A 20,559-nucleotide genomic window follows, 5' to 3' on the forward strand; every position below is an offset into this window, starting at 1 on the left:
ATTTGCAAACTTGCTCAGAAATACTAAATCATAGTTAATAATGAAGATAAAATGTATCAGTTAGTCAAAGTTCTAACATTCAGTTCAAACAATATTTGTGTATTAAAAAAAAAGTAAAATACTGAACATTTCATGAATTTAATTCTAAAATAAATAGATTTTTTTAATGATGCCCTTATTAATATAGCTACAAATTATTTCACTTGTTTAATATTTCACTTTGTTCATATCAGAGATATTTGTTCCAGAAAAAAAGTAAGATTAAGTAAGTCACAGTAGTTTCTCAGGCAGTGCGCTTTCCCTTTAAGGACCTTGTAGCACCACGGTGCTCTCTCGCAAAACACACCCAAAAAGGGCGAGGTTAAAGCCCACTGCGCATATGAACCAATAGCATACGTCGAAACAAAAAGTCAACCAGCCTCAGGACCAATCGGAGTGTTGCAATTAAAATATTTCTTCAGACTATGAACCAGTAACCGTGTTGCCTGTGTGAGCTAAAAGCTCCTGACGAAATACCGTTGTTTATGATTCAGTCAGTGGAGATTTCCACTCAGTAACTTATATTTAAAACAATATAGTTAAAATAATAATTTAATGCAACTGCGCAATTTAACAATCCACTAAAACCAGGTCTTGCTTGTCTGAGACAGTAAACTGAGACATGTGGAGTTGTGGCGATATAACGGGCATTTGGCAACCCAGTGAAGGCGATCCGCTTTGATGTGATACAGTTGTGGTGACCGCAGCCTCCATTCGTTCAGAGTGTCGCATTTAAAGCGGTGAATGGAACAGCTTAAGCGAATGGCACGACTGTGCGTTGGTCCTCGACTACAAAGAGTTCTTATGTAACAGCTCATCGTCTGTCGTGACGGATCTACTGCACAAGGTACGTTGCATTACACATAACCCAAAAGTGTTTCTGCGTTTCAATCCATTTACATTAAAATCCAGCCGCATCTCAATCTACTTTCCTTCGGCGAGAACCTAAACAACCCCTTTCCCTTGTTTTAGACCACCTTAAGTTTTGGAGTATTGTAAAAACGTCTCGTATGTTTTGACTGGGGGGAAATGATGCGGACTTTGCACGTGCCAACCTTTGAATGAACTGTAGGCTATGGGACGACAGCCGAACTGTCAATGACATCAATCTGCTTTGTCTGTCAAACCCTGATGTGTGCATGCCAAATGAGATAAAAGCACTAATAGGCTATATAGTTAGAGACTATCTTTAATATTTTCTATTCATCCTGATTATGTAAACTCGAATAATGTGTCAAAATTAAAAGAATTCCTCGCAGAAGTAAATTTGGTGATTGATTAGTGATTCTGTTTAGTTTTTTGTGCATAGAGTCCGTCTATAGCCCCATGGCCAGGCAGTTACTTCAGCCAAATGTTTGATTTATGGCCAGACAGCCCCTTGAGATTCAAAAGATTAATTAGGACAATAGAAATACCTTTCACTGTAATGAGGTTGTGCTTTGGCCAAGCATTAGTCCAACGAGAATGTCCGCTAGTTTTCTTGTCTGATCTGAGAAAGAAACTGATTTACTGTAGGCGTGATATATGACACAGGAATTCATTTCTCTCTGTGTGTGTGTCTGTTTGTGTGTTCTTGATATTTCCTTGGGGTTTTCACCGGGTTCTAGATATCACTTCTGTAAATATTTTTTTAACCCCTGAAATTGACTTTACTCATAGACTTTTTAAAAGTTGACATTTCTGGGAAAATGAATGTAAAAAAGGTTTATTTGAATTATTGTATTTTATTACATTTTTATATTTATTTATTTATTTCATTGGTATATTTAGCTTCATTTAGAAAAGGCGTAACATTTCATTAAGTTAGTTGCTCATTAAGAATTAAAAATTGAGCATTAGATTAGTGTCATATTACCGTTACCATGTCTGCTTAAAATTAAAATCTATTTGATAGACAATCCTATTTGTTAACACATCTGCTGTGACACTAACTTCACTTGTGGTTTCATCTCATAAGTGTAACACTTGCATATTGATCTGTCCTTTGCATTTTGCGCAATCATGATTGTGTACAGAGACCTGAAATGATGGACTTTCAACAAAGACCTTACTGTAGTCCTGTGTCTCTTCTTTATGGACTAAAGCGGGCATTCACTTATGTTTTTAAGCCTTATCCATTTATGTGGTTCTCTGCATGATCATTGAGGATTCTTCCAATGGTGAAGGTAGTTCTGACCAAGCCACTAAAAGGCAGTTGGGATTGAGATGTTTTTACTTCAAGATTGTCAGCCAATTCTGATGCTCAAGCACTATCATTTGTACTGAATGTGAACTATAGAGAAATTACTCTGGAGGTTATGTACTTGTGAGCTGATTGAATTTCTGCTTCAGATCAGTTTTAGTACTGCAACACCGCCCTTTGAGCATCTTAGATGAAACACTTTAGTCGGTGCATCCGAATATTAGATTAGGCCCTTTGGTTCTCAAATCCACATTGTCATAGAGTGTTTTAAATGTGCTGCAAAATGTGTTCAGTATTGCGCGATTCATTCAAGTTAATTCAAGAACCTAAAAGCCTCTCTCAAAATGTAGAATATCGCTGTCAAAATGTGTTATACTAATATGAAGTAGGGCTGTTTCGAATGCCATTTTTTGAGCTTCGAAGCTTAGGTGGCAATCAATATCGAATATTCGAAGCTTCGGTGGGTGGGGCTAAATATATAATAATAGTGTCGGTTTGCATTTGTATCATCTTTCACGACTTCACGTTTCACTCTTCGGCATCGTAAATGTGTTGCGGCAGACCCAGTGGAGTGCAGTGTTGCATTTGGTGCAATATGATCAGGTGGCACACATTCTTTAAATATTAATAAACATTTAATAATCTTTTAAATAGAACAGTTTCCGGTACGCATTACACGGGCAGGTTTATGCTCCGAAAACGGACAGTGCACAAGTGATACAAAACACAAAGTCTGTTGAGAGCAAGAACTTTAATAAGGTATTAATAACGAACATTTCTTTAAAACAAATGAATCCCAAAACAGAAATTAAATTAGTAACACACAGTGATTTCAACGAACTGTAATAAATAAAGAACACGGTAGCATGCTTATAAACAGTTGAATAAGAATAAATGAATTGTTTTTAAAATGACACAAAATGTAATATCTATTACAATTAGTTTTATTCTATATAAGGGATTTATTTTGTCTTATTCTGACTTTTTGTTAATTTAAATCTTTAAAATGCGCGATGCTTTTATTGAAAGCATGTTGCGGTGTTTTTTTTAATTTATTATTATTAGCCTGCAGTTCGTTGAACTACATTCATTTATTATTCGTAAATGTAATAATTACTGACACCGTAACGGGTTGGCTATTTAAATTTAAAGTAATTGTAATAAATTTTATTCACTCCCTTATATAGAATAAACTGTAATAGGTTAAATAGAACAAGGTAATGTTAGCCTAGCTAGACAGCTCACATTTCAATGACAAAAATATTTAGGCTCTTTCAAACACTTATATAAATCGCAACCCAGTGGTTGGAAACTATTGTGAAACTACCTATACTCGTTTCATGTTGTGTGCGAGGAAGATGAGTTTGTCCACATTTTCTGGTAAAAGGGAACTTCGGGTCTTGTTGACGATGTAGCCAGCTTTTGAGAAAATGCGCTCTGATGGAGTTGAAGTGGCCGGAACGCAAAGAAGGTGTTTGGCTGCAAATGCCAGTTTAGGGTAGCGGTCACTGTTTTGCTTCCACCATGCCAGTGGGCCCGACTGTAATTTAGTAGCATCTCTCAAATACTGCTCCATCTCTGTCTTTGCGCTGTCTCCGCGTTCTTCTTCCTCTTCGTCATCAGCCTGCATCAGCATTGAAATCTCCTGCTGTTTTTTTTTGGCGGGTGGTGGTGGCGCATCCGTCTCCTCTTCTCCGTGGCTTGCTGACAGCTCTTCTCCCTTGCGAACGATCTGTTGCTGATGCAGATGTTCAGCTAGTCTGACAACCTAAACAAATAGCATTTTCTTAGTCTAATCTATGCGCATATTTGACACACTGCCTTTGTCTTGTCATCCTCACTTAATTTAAAGTGCTCCCAAACAGCTGAGGTCTTGGGCATTTTGTACCTATTCAGTATGAGATGAAATAAATCACTACGTTCGCCAACGGGCGGTTCAAGCATGAGTGAGAATGAGTCCGCGACGGAAGTCACGTGTTGAAAAAAAAAAAAAAGAATATTCGAATCTCAAAACTGAAAATCGAATGCCACCCCACCGAACGAATATTCGAATATTCGATTATTCTAGTACAGCCCTAATATGAAGTAATGTGATCTTACTTTGGGTTGGAGGTCGCAAGAAGTAAGACCGTCACAGATTAGCTAGTGCCCTAAAGCCACTCTGTATCCTAGTGTCTGTTTCAGCCTTGATTGCAGAATCAGGTTTAGTCAACGGCCAACAGATGATTACTATGTTTTAGTGGAACATTTTTGACATTGCTATATTTTATATTACAATTCTGATACCAGTGCATGGATAATTTGATGTTACAGGTGAAATTAAAACTCTATACTGTTTTGTGCAAGCAGACATAACAAATAAAATGCATTTAGAATGAAATGTAATAATTGTACATACTAGGCATCACAACATTATTAACTTAGTAAGACATCAAAAAAATCCCAGTGTTATTAAATTATTAGTGTTTTTAAAGATTAGCTTTAAAGTTCACTTTAACCTGTATGAGTTTCTTTCTTCGATTGAACATGGAATATATTTTGAAGAATGTGTGTAACCAAACAGCTGTTGGTCCCCATTATGGAAAAAATACAATAGAAGTCATCGGGTACAGAAACTCATTTTTGGGTGAACTATCCCTTAAAGTGAGGGAAAATGTAATCAAAATAATAATACCAGTACCAGCCACTGCATTAAAAATCCTAATATTAATTGATTAATATTACAAATATGGGACAGATATGTTGTGCAACCCTAACTCTATTAAGGTTACCTAAAATCTTTAACAGGTGAGACGGTGGGTAGATAGTGGGTGCATGTACATGATTGTTAATGAATGGTTGACATGTGACATGAGCGCTCCTTTTGTTTTTTTTGTAATCGTTCAGAAATGCCATCAACACATGACTGTCAAACTCGGGAGTGATTGCATGGTTCTGCTCACAAACTGCTTTACATCAAATATTCCCATTTTCTCCTCACCCTTTGAAAAGAAGCCCTCATATCTGAAATGAAAAGTATCCTGCTCACTTTGTCTGTTGCTCCTTCACCGGTGCTGGATTTCATTTTCTGAGATATCTTTTCTGAAGGTTTTTTTTCAAGTGGTCCAGATTGGACCTCTTTAGGAAGGATCAGTGTTGTATGAAAGGCAAGATTACGGAGTTTGATCTTTTTCCCATGTCTAAATTGTTAGTCTTTTTCTGTGTTACCACAGTCTTTAGTCTGAAAAAATTATGAGGACACATGAATTTAAACAAAGTATGTGCACGGATAAATAATTTATAATAAATACTGAAGTGTTCCTTAAAAAATAAGAATGGTCAATATTGATTTCATGGTGACTAAGTAAAAAAAAAAAAAATTGGATGCACTGAAGTTAAAATTGTGGGCTATGCCGATGAGCTTGTAATTAGTTTTATGTTATGGATGAAAATGATGAACATTAAAATGATATAGCATTTTATGTATATAAAATGTACTATTGTTAAACTCACTATTATAAACTTGCTATTAAATAAAAAAGACGAAACTAATTACATTTAAACGAATCTCTAATATGGCTGGTAAGTGATATACACTATCATTCAAAAGTTTGAGATCAGTAAGATTAAAAATTAAAACCAAGGCTACATTTATTTAATCAAAAATACAATAAAACAGGCTTCAGTATTCAGTCAGTCACACGGTTAATTTACAAATTCTTCTAATATACTGATTTTCTTATTATCAGTGTTGAAAACAATTGTGCTGTTTAATATTTTTGTGTAAAACTGTTATACATTGTTTCCGAATATTTTTGGAAGAACTCCGATGTCTGAAGTACATCAATTAGGAGTAACCAACGCATCAATGAAACAAAAGCAGTGATGCATTCTTCATTCCAGATAATACGGCCTCACTTCATGTCTTGTTAAAGAAGCGCTTCTAGGGCTCTCCTTTTTATTAATTGATGCTGTGGTCTGGTTTCAGCACAGGCCTGTGGAGGATTCCCAAACAGATCAATGTCAAATCCAGCGGAGCATATCCGTAACAGAAGTGTGGAAGCTCTATTAATTTAATACCAACACCTTCTTGATTTCTCTTTCACAAATGTGAAACGCGAGACCAAACATCGCTTAACCACAATAGTAAATCAACTAAGAGGCTGTTCCTCGGTGGTGTGGAGTGATTTACATCCAGATGATGCTGGCTTTAAAACGTCTGTCAGTGACTGGGTATAACACCTATTCCTTCCATTTGTTCAGTAGCCTTCTCATTAGCTTTATTAGTCTAAAAGTCCCACTCAGCTTATGTATTCACAACAACTGCCATCCGTTTCTCTTCTGTGGAATAAACTGGAATGGGTTTCTAGCATATGAACATTTTATAAGTGAGCTTGAACCTAAAGCAGACAGGGGATGCAACTGTGACTCATCCTGTGACACATTTCAGGGAAGATGTTCCTGAACAACATCACTTCCTCCTTTGGAGAGCCTCATCCATTACACTGAGGATTCTGGGTGTGGAATTCTTCTTTACCGTCTGTCAGCACTAACAGCCTGCGGCCAAGAAATCCATCACGAGCAAGGCCTCTCTCCATCAAAGAGAGCTTTAAGTTCCTTGCACTTATCAGAGGCGGCTGATGTTCATAGGATGTCACGGTTTAATTTAAAGATTCAAGGATCCAAAGGATTCAAAGCGTTTATTGTAATATGCCCTGTGAGGAAAACAAGTTTCCCCGAGCAATTAAATTCTTACTTTGCTGTCCACAATAAATGCCAAGACAAGTCCAAAACTATTTACACATATACAAACTATACACACATACATTAGTGCTGCACAATTGATCAAATTTCTAATCGCGTTCACAATTATGCAATTGTTCAAAGCGGCAATTAATCGTTTAAAGTCTACTTATGTTATTCTGTGTGCTTAAGATGGGTTTTTTTCCGTTCTACATGTTATCTTAAAGTTTTTTTCCATTTTTTTATTTTATTTTTAGTGTAAAACTATAATACCATTCATATTTTAACTTTTTTATAATTTAAAGAAGAAACCAATCTGATGTATAGTTGACATGAGTGTTTTCAGCTTGTTTATTTTCATATAAAAATACGATGTGTAGTTGCATCAATCAATGGTATAAACATCGTTCAATGTAAATTGTGATGATCGTAATTAATAATCGCAATTATGATTTTTGTCATAATCGTGCAGCCCTAACATACATAGAGACGTAATACTCATAATAATAAAAACTATGCTGCAGGAGTAGGAATATAGACTATGAAAAAATAGAAATATAGTCTATATATATCTATATATATGCGAGCATATAATATAGACTATGAAAAAATAGAAATATAGTCTATGTATATCTATATATGCGAGCATATAGTAGGGATATAGACTATGAAAAAATAGAAATGTAGACTATGAAAAAATGTAAATATAGTCTATGTATATCTGTATATGCGAGTATATAGTAGCAATATAGAAATATAGACTATGAAAAACATTGCGAATACAGTATTAATTTATATGCAAACCGAACAGTGCAGTAACGTTCAAATTTAGTGCAGCTACATGATAACAAAAGCAACAGTAACAGATGTGCAAATTGAGATGAGGCTACATAATAGTAATATTAACAAATATGCAATGGTAGGAATATCAGCAATAACATTACAAATGTGCAAATGAGATTAAACAATTTGGACCAGCTGCTCTGACATTAAGTTACTTTTTAATTAAACTGACAAATGATACACCACTGAACATTGTTAAGGGCCGATCACACAGAACGTGATGTTGACTTGTTGCATTAAAAACGTTCCGTTGGCTCAATTAAATTATGTAAAGTTAATGTCTTTTGGCATCGGTACTTTAGTTGAATGAACTAAATATTTTCAGTGCCGCAAGCCAGAATAAATTTGAGTTTTGACCTTCAAAATCTTTTACATTGAGCGTTTACATGGACATCAGTAATTGTATTATTTACCTTATTTCGAATAAGACAATATTATGATTAAGGTGTTTACATGAGTTGCTTTTACAATATTCCTTTGACGTTCCCTCCAGAATTTCACATATCAGCACACAGTTCATCTTCGTTACTATACAGTTTTGGGTGTTTTGATTTGTAATTTTACATTAGCTTCCAGTGCAGTTAATTATATGTCATGCTGTACGTGCAAACCGATGACGACCGATAAAAATGTGCCTTCTTGCTTGAAGCCATGCTCTTTTGTTTGCTGTCAGATGGTTGACAACTGCCATGTGTGTATCCTGTCACAAAATGCAATGAAAAGTCCTACACGACAGTAAAAGTGTGATTAAGATGTGTACATGTCTATACTGCACTTCAGTAATGCAACTAAAAGAGAAATACTCCACATATCTTAATTCGATTTGTGTTTACTTTGAGTATGACTTTAGCTGGATTAAAGTAATCAAAAATCTCTTTTTACATGGTAGATTCTTAATGAGTGTATTGTCTTAATCGTTTTAATATTGGATGATTGTTGTCCATGTAAACGTACTAAGTAATGATGCTTCTCATGTTTTTGCAATTCACTGTGCTGTTTTTACATGTAAATATGCGCTTGATTGACACTTCTGACTGTGGGCTTGTCACGTTTGCAACATCTCATGTATGACACTACATTCTAAAAAAGTGGCACTTAAGATAAAATAAGAAAAAAAAGTGTCTCTGTACCTTGTTTTTTTTATGTCACTGTGCTGTTTTTCCATTGTATTTCTATGAAAACATGCACTATATTAATGTTTAAGACCATTGCACTTTCTCAGTGTCAGGTGCAGTGTCTCGTGCATGACACAGCATTTGAAAAATGTGGCACTCGTGTTTAAAAAAGGGTTCAACTTTCTCTAACTTTTCTATGTTTTTTTCATTCGCTGCCATGTGTCTTACGGTTTTTAATGCAAACATATGTTCTCTGTGAATGGCTTCTTATTAGACAAATTATACTGGTGAGAGTTTATTTTCTAAAATCTGTTTGCTCAAGAATTGTGTCATCCTTCACACAAATCATATCCTATGCACAAACTCCTCCCTGAAGCTATCAACTTGTCCTTCTATAGTGAATAAGAATCACTCAATCTCTGTCTCTCTTTTCATTCTGGGACCACAAGAACTATCATTGAAATGTTGTATTTTTAAACAAATTATTTTGCCATCCAGTTCACGTGCCATCCTTTCCTGATGTAGTTGGCCTCTGTGGCTGCACAGTGATAGAAACACAGCAGATTAAAAGGGGGTTTTGCGTCAGCTGTGACTATATACTGTGTTTAAGCTACACAGTGGAATTCTATATTGACCAATCAGCATCCAGGATGGGAATCATCCATTTTATAAGGGAAACCACAACCTCTGGTTATCATTATTTGTTCCCTGCAGCCTTAATAGATTCCCTTAGCCATCTGAATCTGTCTGTGTACATAAGTTTCTGTATGTGGGTATTTGAGTCCCTCAGTGTAGGGGATTCTCGTCATATGGTGTGAAGGTAATGCAGTATTTCTTTAAGAAATTCTTGACAGTAATGAATAATGGTGATCGCATATAATCTCTTTTATGTGGACAGAGCTGTGTCAGTTAATGGTCCATCACCTGCATCCTGGAACAGATTCCCAGTGCTACCAGGCTCAAGTGTCTCAAGAGAGTTTATTGGATGGGTTCCCGGATGGTTCATTGTGGGTAACCTCCTTCAGGTGGATTGAGAGGGTTTCATGGGCCAACTGGCTTAAAGGTGCCATCTGTCATGTCTGGCAAAAAAATCAAGTCATACTCCACATTCCATACCAGAGGGGGGCAGTATGCCTCAATAAAGTGAATTGGTCTACTCTAGAGTAACAAACGAGAAATGGCATAGTCTCTATGCTCCGCCCCTACCTTCACAACAACCCTAGAGCATAGCCGAAGCCTATAAGACAGCGGTTCTCAATTGCAGTCCTCGGGCCCCACTGCTCTGCACATTTTGAACGTTTCTCTTAGCGCTTCAGACATTTGTTCTATTCAAACATAAGTGCCCTGCGAAGTGGACATCACAGGATATTCAACCATGATTCCAGTTCGAAGCGAACGTAGCTATATGTTCCAATCAAAGTGCATTGAAGTGTGCAAGACGTGAATTTAAATTGTATCGATTTACAGACGTATATGATGTCACAGTTGTCCATGTTTAAAGACGCTGCACAGCACAAATCAGTGAATGAATGTTTCGATGTGAGGTAAACTTCAACAGATTTCCCCTGCTCAGAGAGTAGGGAGCAATGAACAATTGGAACACGCACAGAGTTCATGCACGGAGTTAATTTCTAACGAGCTGATTATCTGAATCAGGTGTGTTAACAAAGAGAAACGTGCAAAATATGCAGAGCACTGGGGCGCGAGGACTGGAAATGAGAACCGCTGCTATAAGAGGACGTTTTGCCTCCAGAGGAACGTTGGGTGATGTCAAGTGATTTTGAAACATGACATCTTCAAGCTACTCCCCTTCACCTTTACCAGTGAATATGTTCCTATTCGTTTTGTTCATATTACATTTTGAGTTGTATATACACATTACTTGAATTAAATTAATTTGACAGACAACATTCTGTCAACATCATTGGTACCAAGCTAGCGCCAAACAAACGTAACCAGAGCTGCCAACTCTCAAGCATTCACCGTGAGACACACGCAATTGACTCTTTTCACACGCTTTCACGCCACACATCAATTTTCTCACGTACAGAAAAACCACAAAGCAAAGAGGACACGGAGACCAACAGACTAGACAGAGCAGGTTACTTATGATATAAAAAAATGGGTAAGTTATAGCTAGCTAATTATCAAACGCAGCTACGGTTAGCCATCGCTAACATTAGCACGTTTATCGAACAGCCTTCGATACATTTCTATGTTATAACTTCCCGAAAAAAAAAAAAAACACAAACATATGAAACAAACTTCTAGCGAAATACTAACAGCATCTAACTTACCAATCCAAAAGAAATGTTGCAAGTTCGGTGTCGAACCTCATTTCTTTCAGGTCCATCAGTTGTCTCCAGCGATTGAAAGCAGTGCCGATGTTAACTCTGGTTCGGCTCCTTTTCTTATCGGATTTGATTTGTGATTCCGAGCGCGGTTGTTTCCCTGTAAAGGGTGGTGGTCTCTTGCCAAGGGCTTCAGTCATCCTTCCGCTCTCTTCCCTGAAACTGAAATGAAGTAGTGGGCTGTACTTTCCACACAATTGACATCAGGTTCAGGTACGCCCACAAGCCGTGCGAGTTATTCGTGTATTGCAGGTTGGCTGGTGGTTATGTTGCTCGCATACCGCCTCCCATGGCCGAAACTGGTATTACGACACCTGTCGGGCCAGGGCTAGTAATGCTAATGCTAATTAAGGTTGATATCTCTGCAGCACTATAACTTGAAATTTTTTAATGACATCATCGCCCTTATTTCTTCTCATTCTTTTGATGCGTGTAGGTCATTTTTTGTATATTTTTACCTCAATTTTTGCACATGGCACCTTTAATGCCTTCATAAACCTTTAGTTCCCTTAGTTGATGAGATCTGTAAGTAATGTAATGAACACTACAGGTGACTTTGTTTCAAATAGTAGTTTTTGAAAAGAGCAAATTAGCATATTGGAGTCCATTTGTGTACATGTATTTGACAGCAAGAATTTCAAAGAGCTTGAAGAAAAAAAGCTGAAAATTTGCACTCAAAAAAACACCAGGCCAATGTTTCACTTGCACTTGGAAATTATCAAAGCAGTGCCAAGACATAATTGGAACTTGTTAAGACCTGCATGATTTGGCTTAATAAAATCACACCACGATTATTTTGAGAAATATTATGATTGCTGTTTGAACTGCGATTAGACTATGAATATGACTATGAAATAGACTATTAATCAGCTAAGATATCAAAGGGATGTTATTTTAGTATTATTTGTGTTATTTTAGATTAGATTAGATTTTTTTAGTTATCAATTTATTCAGTGTAATTTATTTATTTTTTAACCTTATCAACTGCATAGCAACATATTCAGAACACCTTAGTAATGACATGGCGATGGCTAACAGTACCGTGCACAGGCCTTCAATTTTCCGATTTACTTAAGAAATCTAAAAATAGAGTTTGCATCATGGTCTCCAGGGATTCTTCCTTGCTGTTTGTCCTCTACTAGTGTGTTTCAGCACAATACATGACACAGGCCGACTTGTGCTACACTGATCGGCGCTTTGGTCAGAGAATAGCACAGGAAAATCCTTGTAAAAAACCTGACGTGCCAGAGCCAGAACAATGTTGTTTTATGCGCACTGCTTCTGTTAAGTTGGCCACCCACTCCTTAAGGTTGTGAAGCGCACAGTGCAAATTAAATCCTGCAGGGTCATACATCTTGAAGCTGGTGGAGATGTGTTCTCTGTACCTTGAGAGTGGGAGGAAATATGAGTCAATCTTAAGATATCCGACCAGATCTGTCTCGTATTTCAGACTACTATATCTCGCAAGTGTCGCTCTCCAAAATCCAATTGTGCTTATCATCCAATATGTTGAAGTCGGATACTTTTTGTCATCTGTAGCATTTTTTTCAGTCCATTTACTTTGTTAAAAGCTTTTTTTTTTTTTTTTTTTACATTCATTTGAAACATTTTTGGGATGAACAGGGCAGCTAGAAGTATTAATTTAGATTTTAATGCAGTGTATGATTGCAATATTTGTTTGTGATCAATAAATCAGTTGATTGACAAGATTTAAGGATATTTTTTCAAAAATGTAATTCATAAAAACAATGACTTGAATATGTTTCTCATGATCTTGTTTTACATTTTTATGTCCTTCTATCCTTTTTTTTTTTTTTTTTTTACGAAACTGCTTTACTTATTATTCGAAAACCAAATCTGAGTAGACTCTTATGACTGTGCTGAAGGTCAATATATTAGCTCAAGGTCAATATATTAATTTGAATTTTAAATACATTTAATATCTAAAATTTATATGAAATAAAATAATTTGACCTTAATTACAAAACAAAGTTGTCATGTGGTGTGACTCCCCATAAATAATATTTATGAAATAATAATTAATTAAAAAACGATGTAAAAAAAATACTGTTTACCTTAACAAAAAACAACACAAATTGTTAATGGATGTGTGCCCTCATTTATTAGGATCGGACAATATTTGGCTGAGATACAAATTTTTTAAATCTGGAATCTGAGGGTGCAAAAAAAAATCTAAATACTGAGAAAATCGCCTTTGAAGTTGTCCAAATGAATTCTTAGCAATGCATATCACTAATCAAAAATTACGTTTTGATATAGTTATGGTAGGAAATGTACAAAATATCTTAATGGAACATGATCTTTACTTAATATCCTAATGATTTTTGGCATAAAAGAAAGATCGATAATTTTGACCCATACAATGTTTTTTTGGCTATTGCTAAAAAAAAAAATACCCCTGCGACTTAAGACCGAGGTCCAGGGTCACATGTGTGTTCAAGGTGTAAGGAAATGTGTGTGTTTATAATAGACACTCTTGTTTGTCATTGACCCACACATGCTTTAATCATATGAGGCTGAGTGAATCTGTTCTGTTGTGTTTCAGGCCTGATGGATTCAGGTACTCAACGAGAGCTGCGTACAGCAGATCCCAGCCTCCACTTGCTCCGTCGCGGCCAGTCCTGAGTATCGGGCATTCACCTCAACCTCACCATTTCTTTTTCAATATTTTTCCCGTCTCACTCCACCCCTGGCTCCTCGACCAGCCCTCCAGCTCACCCCCAAGATGATTGGCAAGCTGAAACAGAATTTACTGGTGGCCTGCCTGGTCATCAGCTCCGTCACGGTCTTCTACCTGGGTCGGCACGCCATGGAGTGCCACCAGCGGATAGAGGAGCGCAGCCCGCTGCTGGTGAGCAGCCTGCGCTCCACCCTCCGCACGGGCCAGAACCTCAGCACGCCCTTCATCTACAATAAAGACATGCCTCTTATATTTATCGGTGGCGTCCCTCGCAGCGGCACCACTCTTATGCGGGCCATGCTGGACGCTCACCCCGAAGTGCGCTGTGGAGAAGAGACCCGTGTCATCCCACGCATTCTGGCCATGAAGCAGATGTGGAGCCGCTCCAACCGGGAGAAAATGCGACTAGACGAAGCTGGAGTAACAGACGAGGTCTTGGACTCAGCCATGCAAGCTTTCCTATTGGAGATCATTGTAAAACATGGCGAACCGGCCAACTTCCTGTGTAATAAAGACCCGTTTGCTCTTAAATCACTCGCTTATCTGGCTAAGATCTTTCCCCATGCTAAGTTCATCCTCATGATCCGTGACGGCAGGGCCTCCGTCCACTCCATGATTTCCCGTAAAGTCACAATCGCTGGGTTTGACTTGAGCAGCTACCGGGACTGCCTGACAAAGTGGAACCGAGCCATAGAGACAATGTACTCTCAGTGTCTGGAGGCAGCGGACAAGTGCCTGCCCATGCACTACGAACAGCTTGTCCTGCATCCGGAAAAGTGGATGAGAACGCTTTTGAAATTCCTGAACATTCCTTGGAATGATGCAGTTCTACACCACGAGGAGCTGATTGGGAAAGCAGGAGGCGTTTCGCTTTCCAAGTAAGTGCCTCTGACTTGTGGACTAGTTTACTTCGTGCTGGGTCAGGGTCTTTCTTTCTGATTTAAATGAGCTATAATTGTTTTCTTGTAAAAGCCAAAGCAGGATTTTGAGCCCAGCATTCAGCATGAGTATCTTGGGTTTATGAGCCATCTGGATTATTTAAACTTGGTTTATGTTAAGTTAATTTAGATAAGTTATCTTATCTAATTAATGTCACCAGCCATTTGTGTCACACTAGGCATACTAGTGTTATGCTTACGGGCTTCTGCCTATTATTTTTTTGTTTCTCCAAAAAAATTGTGTGAAACAGCACGTGTAATGTTTTTTCAAACAGACGTATGCTACATTGCTTTCACATGACCTGTGTATTTATTTTATTTTAATACAGAAATACAGATATTTAGCATTTTTTATAAATAGTGCACATTTGACAGTAGCTTGAGTCGACAGTAGTTGCTTGAGTCAGGATGCAGATATAAATTTACGTATCAAAAACAGTCAAATCTGTAAGAATTGTAACAACCTCATTTTTATATGGTGAAATGTAATCATTGTGACTGTTTGAGTTTTATTCAAATTAACCATTGGTCTTCTATAGTAGCATACATTTAGACCATGACCACCACAGTTAAAATCACACATACTGTATAGCATCTCAATGGTTAAAATGTAACTATATGCTTTCTAGGTATTTGTATAAAAAAAACGGTAGTCTAAATACATTTGTTTATAATAAATTACTCCTTTAATACATGTATTTAATGTCTAAATTAAAAATATAATACAATTCAACATGAATATCCCACATTTCTGCCACAATTCCATGGTGAAGTTAATTTTACTACAGTAAATCTGTGGTAAATGATGGCGATTTGTAGATTAAAAAGCCTTCCGACTGTCTCGTTGCACACAGTGTTTCTTCTGTTTGTCATTGCGGTTTCATCAGCTTTAAACTAGCTTAAATCACAAAGTCATTTTGTGTTCTTCGAACATCCTGAATACTGCAGAAATAGTCAGATTTGTACCGTAGTCTGCTATTCAAAACATAAACAACACTTTGTGTTCATTTATGTGTATGTGCAGATGTGTGTGGGCGTTTCTCTCTCTGTCAGACTAGAACTGTGAATGTGTTAAAATTCTCACTGACCAGTGATGCATTATTTTCAGTTGTGGCTGAAAAGAAGTTGATAATTCCTAGGGTGCAGTTGTGTAAACGTCCTGTTTGACCACGATATGTTGTGTTGCAGTTTCTATGAGCACAGTTCATGCCCTGAATAGACTAAATGAAGGGTGTAGTTCTCCGGTAACATTCCTGCAGCAAAAAAAACCCTGTTGTTGCATGTTGGAACATGAGTCCTGATGATTTTTTTTTTCAATATAGGAAAAAATTATCTATAATGAAAGGACTGTCTAAGCAGCTCAAAAAAGATGCCAAGTGTGAACATAGTTTGTTAAATTCAGCTCTTTTTGTAAATGCAACCTCGTTGTCAAATGCTTCTCGGAGGTAATTTGTTTCTGCACTTCAGGGAGTTACATATTCAAGAACAAAACAAGGTTAGTCACTGTTTCATTAATCACAAAAAAAAAAAAAACTTTAACAGGTTTTGGTCATGTGGTGTGGATGTGGTTAAAGGTGTATTAGATTTACACATGGACTGCTACAAGTCATTGAAGTCTCAAAAGCACAAAGGGTCACCGTCATTAACACATGAATCAGCCTCTTTATGTACCTTGAAGAAATTTGGAAGAAATTTTGGAAAAGCTTATGGTCAGAGGGGGCCCACATTATTTGGATGCAGTAACATATCACTTCTTTCCCCTCTTTGTTCTCAAAGCATCTCTGGTCTGTCTTTCATCTGTGGTCTGTCAAATATCCGTTAGCTGGGTGAACTGCATACTTGTTCTGACCTTCCAAGATATCCATCCTCTCTCTTTCCTATTTCAGTCCTCATTACTTCCTTTAGTTTAGAGTTGGGGAATATAACAACAACAAAAAGTTTTTTTTTTTTTTGGCCTTTTTGACTATTTGATAGGTTGTTTGATTTTAATATACAGTATTTGCTCTTATATAGTTTAAAATGATGATTCAAAGTACAAAGTTAATGTAGTTGCATATTATTTACCTGCCAATGTTTTAACTGGGAAATTTATAAAATATTAAGAAATATTTTCAACATTTGTACTATTTTTTAAGCAAAAGAAATTTGACATCAGTGTAAATTGAGAAATGGTGCAAAATTCAATATTGGTGGCTGCTGTTATTTTATGCTCTATGTCCGCTCCTCTGAACAGTTGGAGGAAAGCTGAAGGGCACACAATTAAAAGTGTTTAATAGAATACAGTGCTGTCAATAAAAGCAGTGAATATAGTCTGTTGTGGAACAGGAAAGGGATGAGTTAAAAACACCTCAGCTGCTGAACACTCGTGTTATTCTTCCAGAACCACATAATGAAGGGCTCAGTGACACACAGTATCATTAGCCACTGAATGGACAAGTGGATGTTTGTGGGATGATACTGACAGATTCAACCTTTCCTGAATGAATGATTTATTTTCAATTTTCACATTTAATGAAAAAAGTGAGTCACTCAGAACTCGACTCCCCTTTTCCTTGAAAAGCTTCTGATATTTAAGCTCATTATCATAAGAAAACTGCCATTGTGTTACTGTTTTGTTAGAGATTATCTAAAATTCCAAAGCATAGTTATTATACTTTAAATTATGAATAATGTGGTTTGCTGAGGTTAGGTGTGCTATTAATAATAATAATTAATAATTTAATACACTTATAGAGCGCTTTTCTAGGCACTCAAAGCGCTTATATTGTCAGGGGGCTATCGCCTCATCCACCACCAGTGTGCAGCATCTACCTGGGTGATGCGACGGCAGCCATAGTGCGCCAGAACGCCCACTACAAACCAGCTTACTGGTGGAGAGGAGACAGAGTGATGAAGCCAATCAGTAGATATGGGGATTGTTAGGAGGCCATGATGGGCAGAGGCCAATGGGCGAATTTAGCCAGGATGCCGAGGTCACACCTCTACTCTTTTCGAAAGTCATCCTGGGATTTTTACTGACCACAGAGAGTCAGGACCTCGGTTTAACGTCTCATCCGAAGGACGGTGCTTGTTGACAGTATAGTGTCCCCATCACTACACTGGGGCACTAAGACGCACACAGACCTCAGGGTGAGCACCCCCTACTGGCCTCACTAGCACCTCTTCCAGCAGCAACCTAGTTTTCTCAGGAGGTCTCCCATCCATGGACTGACCAGGCTCAACCCTGCTTAGCTTCAGTGGGAAACCGGTCTTGGGCTCCAGGGTGATATGGCTGCAGACCAAATTAGAGTAGGTGCTACATTTATTTAAGTATCCATTAAAAAAAGTTTGTTCTTTATAGTATGGATTTGTGTAGTGTGAATGTACAGTAATCTGGACATACTACATCCACGTTGGTTTGTCATGTGAAATACGGCTATTCATTACTCCTCTCCTGTGGACTAGCTTCCCAACTCTCCTTTCTGGCAGCCTCTGTATTATTACCATTGCAACATCCTTAATGCCTCTTTCTGTTGCTTGATCAGAATTTAATTTCTGGAGATTTATGCGGTTCTGTAGGAAGAATCTCACAGGAGGATCTGTGGTGACTTCAACAGGTATTGTACTGTTGTTGTTATTCTGCACCCATATCCCATGTGTCCTGAGGCAAGACTTGAGTGCTTCTTATGTCTGCTCCAGTGAGTCCAAACCAGGCTCTGTTAGATTAACTAGAGCCCTTCTAGTGACAAGCTCCCTGTTCCTGTCCTTCAGTGGGCTCCGTGAAGGATTGGCCGACTGATTTGGATATCCATAAAAATCCTTAATGAACGCTAAGTGAACAGTACTGCTGTTTGTCACGTCTCAGTGACAGTGAGCTTGAGAGACTGAGATCTTAACCTAGCCCTCAGGAGAGAGATGGATGAGGGATGGATGGCGGTTGTCTTCTCTTTCCAGACAGTAACACATGCATACTTCATCACGCTGTCTACATTGATAAGAAACAAATGCTCATTAAAAAAGGGAGCATTATATTGCAGCTCATTGCAGATGCATTATAGATATGTGTTTTCTCCTGTTCTTTAAAGTTTGTTTAGCATAGTTATAGTATCCTTCACATTTTTTTTCCAAGTATAATTGTAACTCTGGCTGTCAAGTTTTGAAAAACATAAAATGATCATATATGCATTTATATGCGTTTTGTTCCATCTATAAGAAATGAAGAGAGTATAAAGTTATTATTCATTGACCGTCTTTGCCTCTAGTGAGATGTTAAGGGATAGTTTTCCTAAAAATTTATATTCTGTTTTCTACTCGTCCTTAAGTTGTTCTAAACCTGTTCGAGTTTCTTTCAGTCACTTGAAAAACTGTGACTAGATTATTAATTCAGTCAGCTGAGATAAACTAGAGATAAACTGGTTTGTGAATGGGTTATTCACACCTGTTTCGTGAACTGGATCAACTGATCCTTTGGTAAGATTCAACTCAAATAACAGAAGGTCTCAAACTTGCATATGGATGCATTATAAGGGGAAGGGGGTGGGGGTATATTTGCATTTCTGAATAAAGACCAAAGTATATTTTGTGGATTATGTGTATGTGTGTACATACACATGTACAGCATGATTTTTCAAGAGAGAGACTTATTTTGAGAGACTTATTTCTTAATAAGATTTTATAAATAGTTTAAGTTTTTACTAATGGATAAAGGTAAATTTATTTACACAGGTTGTGTACCCTTTTTTGTTTTCAGACGGTTGAATATAACATAAAAGAAGTCCACTACAAATGTTACTGCCACTTGTTACTACAATAAGCAGTTATATACTTTCATAATTTGTAAACGAAATGGCATATCAGAGCAGCGATATTCTATGTAGTTAAGCCTAAACGGATCAATGACAAAGCTGTTAGGCCTGTTGTGTAACATTCATTCTAAAGGCCTCATATAAATTAGCATTGTGCACACATGCCTACATTTTTCATCACTCAGATGCAACAACACCTCTCAAGCATGATGTTGCAGCCCAGCAGAGCAGCTCCTCTGTAGGACTCGGCCAAAGAGGCATCTTTGCTCTCCTTGCATGCATCAGAAAAAGTATTCCAGCTCAAGCCTTCATGGTTCTGCAGTCCTTGAGGGGAACTAAACCACCATTGCTCATTTTAGAGGAGGCACTGATATGATTTTAGGCAGAGGGAAGCCTTTAGGGTCCTAATGGCTCGTAATAAACACTGAAACCGCCCTTTATCCCAGAGAGGACGTACAAATAACAGTCCATTAAATTTGGCACACAACACCTGCCAGGGATGCGGCTCTCTGCACTTAGATTTGTGAGCACGGGGTCTCTATCTGTTTGTTTTTTTCTATTGATCAGCAGCTCACCACCTACATATGTTCCACCAGACATGGACCTGCCCATAAACATAAATTCTGAATGCATGATTTAAGTGACTAGTGGTAGAGAACTGGCCATTAGTACGAGCAGCCCATGTAGCTCAGGACTTTGTTATTTGGCTTTAGTACTACACCGCCGCCATGCTAAAAAGCTCTAGCGCCCTCCATGAATAATTGACAAACAGCCATTAAGAGTCCATTAAGCCACTCTTCCAGAAGGGAGCTCTGCATGACCTTACAAATGCATATGTGTGTGTTTTTGTACTCGCAATATGGCGAGAAAAGGGCAGCGTGTTT

At 37.6% G+C, this 20,559-nt stretch overlaps 1 protein-coding gene across 4 annotated transcripts in view; it reads left to right on the top strand.

Annotated features, from left to right (window-relative positions):
* Positions 1-499: 499 nt before the first annotated feature.
* LOC132122786 (protein-tyrosine sulfotransferase 1) overlaps positions 500-20,559 on the top strand; it is a 37,838-nt gene continuing 17,778 nt past the window's right edge. For 2 of the 4 annotated variants that reach the window (XM_059533196.1, XM_059533197.1), the window contains exons 1-2: positions 500-886; positions 13,819-14,831. In XM_059533196.1, coding sequence (XP_059389179.1) covers positions 13,999-14,831 — 833 coding nt within the window. In that variant the 5' untranslated portion in view covers positions 500-886; positions 13,819-13,998. The remainder of the gene's footprint in view (positions 887-13,818; positions 14,832-20,559) is intronic. The other 2 variants (XM_059533199.1, XM_059533198.1) reach the window with 2 other exon arrangements.

This window comes from Carassius carassius, chromosome 41 (genome assembly GCF_963082965.1).
Source record: "Carassius carassius chromosome 41, fCarCar2.1, whole genome shotgun sequence".
Classification (NCBI taxonomy): domain Eukaryota; kingdom Metazoa; phylum Chordata; class Actinopteri; order Cypriniformes; family Cyprinidae; genus Carassius; species Carassius carassius.